This window comes from Mirounga angustirostris, unplaced genomic scaffold (assembly GCF_029215605.1).
Source record: "Mirounga angustirostris isolate CCGP_5_RB_7025 unplaced genomic scaffold, mMirAng1.0.hap1 SCAF_6, whole genome shotgun sequence".
In the NCBI taxonomy this organism is placed as follows: Eukaryota; Metazoa; Chordata; class Mammalia; order Carnivora; family Phocidae; genus Mirounga; species Mirounga angustirostris.
This window is the reverse complement of record NW_026991714.1, coordinates 45471742-45477741: the sequence shown is the minus strand read 5'-3', so window position 1 is coordinate 45477741 and position 6000 is coordinate 45471742. Positions and strand designations below refer to the sequence as shown.

Sequence of the window (6000 nt, the reverse complement as noted above, 5' to 3'; positions counted from 1 at the left end):
TACATAGACTAAGGTAAAATATCTATATGCATACATGAAAGTGTGCAGGAGTGAAATTTCCTAAAAATCACAACCTATATTAAAAAGATAAGAGGGAAGAAGAGAGGGAAGCAAGAGCAGAACCAAAACCCAGTTAACAACCACCACAAGCAGCTGAGGGATAAAGATCTGAAAAAACTTCGGAGTGGTGGGGGGGGATGTTTTTTGCAGAGAGCAGAGATCCTCTGGAAGCTTCTCCCACAGGGCTCATATCCCGGATGTCACTGGAGCCCCAGGTAGAGGTGCGGCTTCCTATGCAAACATACAGCTCGGGGGGCCCTGCACAGACTTACCCTGAGAATACTGGGTAGATTCTCTTTTATTGGAGAGAGTTGCTTTTATCATCATACCTTGTACACAGTTCAGAAACACAATTTGGAAGTAAAATGAAAAGGCAAAATCTTACTAAAAATAAAATTTATTGTTTTGTAAAAAATAAATTAACATTTATCATAGAATAGGAAATTAGATTTAATATAATGTATTAACAAAAGCATAATATACTCTAGTAAACAAGGATTTCCAACTTACTCTATAACTAAATAAGAAATCAATTAAACACTTGGTTTAGCTAGGGGCAAATATGAATCCCTGCCACCTGATCCCATAAATCCATGCTGCTTCACATGTAAGGGAAAAATCAGTATAGAGGTCTCCCCTGCTCTTCCCATTAGAAATGCACTGAAAAGTGACAAACCCAGGGAAGAAGAGAAGAAACTATATAGCAAGTAGGAGCTGAAGTCAAATTCTACTTACATTACCTTAGGGGAAGTGTAAGGGATGTGTGTTAGTTCATCAGGTCGATAGGGAAGATAGTTTGATCATAAAACATACCAGGGTAAGATTTCATTTGTGCAGCAGGGTGAGCATGGCCATGTCCTAATTCTTTTTTGAGGTTTGGAAGTGTCTCTGGTCACGGACCCATGCTTAGGGTTGAGAGAGATTCCCTGTTTTGGGCCTCCATATAGACAGATGCATTGCACTGCTGCATGGAATATTCCATCTCAACCAGTTGGTGGCATCCAATGGTTAACTTTTCCCTAGGGGATAAAGAAATGTTAAATCACTGCAAGACAGCTAGTCAGATAAATGAAAAAATCTTAACACAACAGGATAACACTGGGATTTGAAAAACATTCTTTGATAGTTGAGAGTTGTAGTTTCTTAGCACAGACAAAACAACATGGGGAGACAAGCACTTAGTAGCACAGATTCTCAGACAGTCAACATGGAGAAGGTCTTGGTGCAATTCCTAGAATTCAGGAGTTCCCATGGCAGATCTGCTGCAAACAAGCCAAGTTGGATGCTTAAAAAGTCCTTTGTATGGTCTCTGAAGGACTTCTCCCAGCAGGAGACGGGCTGATGTCACAGTGTTCTAATCCAAAGCATAAGCAATGCTGTAGCCTAGATCACAGGTTTTTGTCTTAACTAAAGAACAGGTACCCTGGAGGATACCAAGAGAATGCACCTCCTGACAGGAGCAGATAATGGAGAGGAGATAGCAAGTTGATAGAGCTTCAGTTCTTCAAAAGAACTGCTAAATTAACAAATGAATACTAGCTAATTACTCTGAGCCAGAGGCAGGGAAGCAGGGAGTGATGCCTATTATAAGCCATGCCTACTCAGAGTTTTACCTAAGACTAAGCCTAGCCTGTCTCTCAAAAGCTGACTTGGGCCTACAAACTGTGGGATCTGTAAGTCATCAGAGCACCAACCCATTATATCTGGTGTCTGGAGTCCAAACCTCATGGAAACCTATTTAAATCTACTGGGAAATGGTCTATATAAGCTCGCGAAGAATAGCCAGTTGAAGCATCTGGCACATTAGGTATGGGAAAAATGGCAGGTTTTTAAATGTAAATTACACTGTATTACTTCCTTGGCTTCTAAGATGCTCTGGGCCATCTCCACGGTGTTGGGGAGGACCACTAGCCACTTCTCTCCACTACGCCCCCTTCAGAACTCAGGGATTAGGATGAGAGGTAGTAAGTAGTGATAGCAAAAGGAAATATACCATATTTTGAGCAGCCTCAGTTCCTCAAGATGTGTGGTTTCTTTGACACTGATTAAAACCTGACTTTTGGTTTTGTGTTGCTCTAGTCCTGCTTCCTATATTTACAGTGCTTAAAATTAGTGTTATGTTGCTGTCAATTCTTCCTAACTACTCAGAAAACGATTTTTGGAAGACCCTAAGAGATCCCCAAATAGGAGAGATGTTGTAAAACAAATAACCATTGTAGATTTTCTTCTTGTACTTAGAACGAATTTTAGAAAAACTGCAACAAATATTGTCATTAGTTTTCTCATAACTTATCTAACGTAAGTTTTCTCAAAAACTTAAAAATGAAACAAAAAGGGCCCATTCCTGTTCTTGGTGATTTATTCCAATGTGGGGGGAAAAAAAAAAAAACTCCTTTAGTAACTAGACTTGAATCTATCTCTGTGTCTTGTCTTCTTTCTTTCTTCCCCTCCCCTCAGAGTTAAGAGGTGATCTCTGTCTCTTTTCATCCAACTGGCGTCTGGTTTCTTCATCTGTGTGAGTCAGCATTCTCACAAGGGATTATCCCCTCCAGATTCTCTCTCCTGCAGCAAGTTGTCATTGCTGACTGAGGAAAGTATCACGTGTTTTTCATCGTGTATGTTTGGTCTCTACTGTATTATGACAGGAATTCTTAAGTTCCTTATCCCCAGGGCTTATATGTAGAATGGCAGAATATTAGATGTGGGGGCACCTTAATGCCTCTGCAGCATTTCTGGTGAGTCATATCATGTTGGCTTTCACCAAGTTGTGAGAGCACACACAACTGTGAGAGGTAGCCCATTTCGTATCTCTTAACTTCTAGAAAGTTCTTCCTTGGACCTAAAAAAAAACCATTTTCTGACAGCCTAAATTAAAAAAAAAAAAAAAGTCATTCTCTAATACTACAAATATTTTCTCTCTTACAGTGATCCTATTTCTCTTTTGTAAACTAAACAATCCCAACTCCTAATCTGTTCTGGAACAGAGCTCAAGACTGGAGGTTGCTTCTAGTTCTGTAATTCTACAAAACTGCCAGTTTTTCTAAATTGTCCTATCATGGGTATCAAACTTGCTTTGACCAAATTTCAGATAGGTCAAAATAAACTGGAAATTTGATCAAATCAATTTAAAAATAATTTTAGTGGTTATATGATTCTTTTTCATGGCTAATTTTGTCAAAATGGCATGGCAATAGTGACCTTAAGTGATCTAATGACAATATTTGATGCAGTTTTTCCAAAACTCTTTCTAGGTACAAGAAGAGAGTCTACAATGGGTATTTGTTTTACAACTCTCTGAACTTTTCTATTTATTTGCAGTGTGTATCTCAAATGAAAGAAAAATGGAATACACAATGTAACGCTAATATAAAAATAGTATATAATAGCTAACATCATATTCAATGGTAAAGACTAAAAGCTTTCCCCCTAAAATCGGGAACAAGACAAGGATGCCCACATATCACCACTTCTATTCAACACTGTACTGGAAATTTTAACCAGAGCAATTAGGCACAAAAAAACAGATAATAAGCATACAAATTATAAACAAAGGAGTAAAATTATCTCTATAGATCCTAAAGAATCCACAAAGTACCTCTTAGAATAAACTAATTCAATAAAGTTGGAAAATAAAAGATCAACACACAAAAAATCAACTGCATTTTTTTTAAGATTTATTTTATTGAGAGAGCAAGAGCAAGTGGGGGAGAGGGAGAGGGAGAGAGAATCTCAAGTAGACTGTGCTGAGTGCAGAGCCCCACACAGGGCTCAATCTCAGGACCCTGAGATCATCACCTGAACCAAAACCAAGAGTCAGATGCTTAACTGACTGAGCCACCCAGGCACCCCAACTGCATTTCTATACACTAGAAATGAACACTTAGAAAAGGAAATGAAGAAAACAATTCCATTTACAATAGCATGAAAAAAATTAAAATACTTAGAAATAAGTTTAAGTAAAGAGGCACAAGACTTGTGCACTAAAAACCATAAAACACTGCCAAAAGAAATTGAAGACCTAAATTAGTGGCATACCATGCTTATGTATTGGAAGACAATAATACTCCCCACAGTCAATGAAATCCTTATCAAAGTCCCAATCTTTTTTTATAAAACTGATCCTAATAGTCACATAGAATTGCAAGGAACCCCAAATAGTCAAATCTTGAAAAAGAAAAACAATGTTTAGAGGACTCAAACTTCCCAATTTTGAAAACTCAAAATACAAAGCAACTTTAATCAAAACAGTGGTACTGGCATACAGACAGACATACAGACCAATGGAACAAACTTAAAGCCCAGAAATAAATCTCACATAAATGATCAACTGATTTTCAACAATGGTGCCAAGATCATTCAATGGGAAAAAAAACAGTCTCTTCAACATTTGGTGCTAGGACAACTTGATATCCACAAGCAAATGAATGAAGTCAGACCCCTACCTCACATCATATACAAAAATTAACTCAAAAATGCATCAATGACCTAACTGTAAGAGCTAAAACTATAAAATTCTAAGAAAAAAACACTCATGAGCTTAGCTTTGGCAGTGGAATCTTAGATATTATGCCAAAAACCCAAGCAGTACAAGAAAGAACACATAAATTGGACTTCATCAAATTTAAAAACTCGTGTATGTCAAAGGATGCTATCAAAGAAGTGAAAAAGAGAATGTACAGAAAGAAAATATTTGCAAATTATAAATCTGATAGGGTCTAATACCCAGAACATATAACATGTCAAGCTGCCAGGTACCACGGTGGTTAGTAAGGACAGTAAGCCAAACTGAAAGTAAAATCAACCTTTTTCATTTACTGTGACACTGCAAACAAGAGACAAAACTAGGGGCACCTGGGTGGCTCAGCCAATTAAGCGACTGCCTTCGGCTCAGGTCATGATTCCGGGGTCCTGGGATCGAGCCCCCGCATTGGGTTCCCTGCTCATTGGGGAGCCTGCTTCTCCCTCTCCCTCTGCCTGCCACTCCCCCTGCTTGTGCTCTCTGTCTCTGTGTCAAATAAATAAATAAAATCTTAAAAAGAGAGAGACAAAATTAAAGGTGTCAGTTCCCTCTTGCTCCATTTTTCCTTATAGAATGGCACGGAGTTAGGGTGAGATGATATGCAGTGTGGGGGACATCATCTCATTGCTGAGGATCCCTAAACTAAGGCTCCTATCTCTTCATGGACCCAGGGAACTAAGAGGTGGGGGTCGTAGTTCATTCACGCTGCTAGAACAAAATACCAAGACGGGGTGGCTTATAAACAACAGAAATTTATTTCTCACAGTTCTGGAGACTGGAAGCCCAAGATCAAGGCTCCATCATGGTCACATTCTGGTGAGCACCCTCTTTTATAAGCATTAACTCCATTCATGAGGGCTCTACCCTCATGACCTAATCACCTCCCAAAGGCCCCACCTTCTAAGACCATGGCATTGAGCAACAGGATTTCAACATATGAATTTGGGAGGGACACAAACATTCAGAACATAGCAAAGGAAAAGAGCTAGGAGTAGAAAAGCATTGGGTCAGAGTGGAGAAAAATACCTCAGCCAAGGTCTCCAAAACATTCTCAGCGGAAGTGCCTGAGAGGTGCCTCAGCCAGAGCCCCCCATAAGGAGGCCACCAAATGGAAGCCTGAGCTAGGAATGCAGATTTGCACGTAAGCTCAGGGGCAGGGGGCCTAAGCATTGCCTGCAACCCCCTCCAGAAGAGAGCAACATACTGGCTGTGTGCCAAATCTGCTATGGGGAAGGCAGCTTTCCCCAGGGGAGCCTGCCAGACGAAGCCTTGTAACTGCCTAGGGTCAGGCCTGGAAGATCACACATAGGATTTTGGCGTGGAGCCAGATTCCTCATAAAGACTTTTTTTTTTTTTTTTTTTTTTAATATTTCATTTATTTGACAGAGAGAGACACAGCGAGAGAGGGAACACAAGCAGGG

At 39.6% G+C, this 6000-nt stretch overlaps 1 protein-coding gene across 5 annotated transcripts in view; it reads right to left on the bottom strand.

Annotated features, from left to right (window-relative positions):
- Positions 1 to 439: 439 nt before the first annotated feature.
- SWT1 (SWT1 RNA endoribonuclease homolog) overlaps positions 440 to 6000 on the bottom strand; it is a 99632-nt gene continuing 94071 nt past the window's right edge. For 4 of the 5 annotated variants that reach the window (XM_064594224.1, XM_045877336.3, XM_064594225.1 and 1 more), the window contains exon 19: positions 440 to 1079. In XM_064594224.1, coding sequence (XP_064450294.1) covers positions 953 to 1079 — 127 coding nt within the window. In that variant the 3' untranslated portion in view covers positions 440 to 952. The remainder of the gene's footprint in view (positions 1080 to 6000) is intronic. The other variant, XR_010412306.1, reaches the window with a different exon arrangement.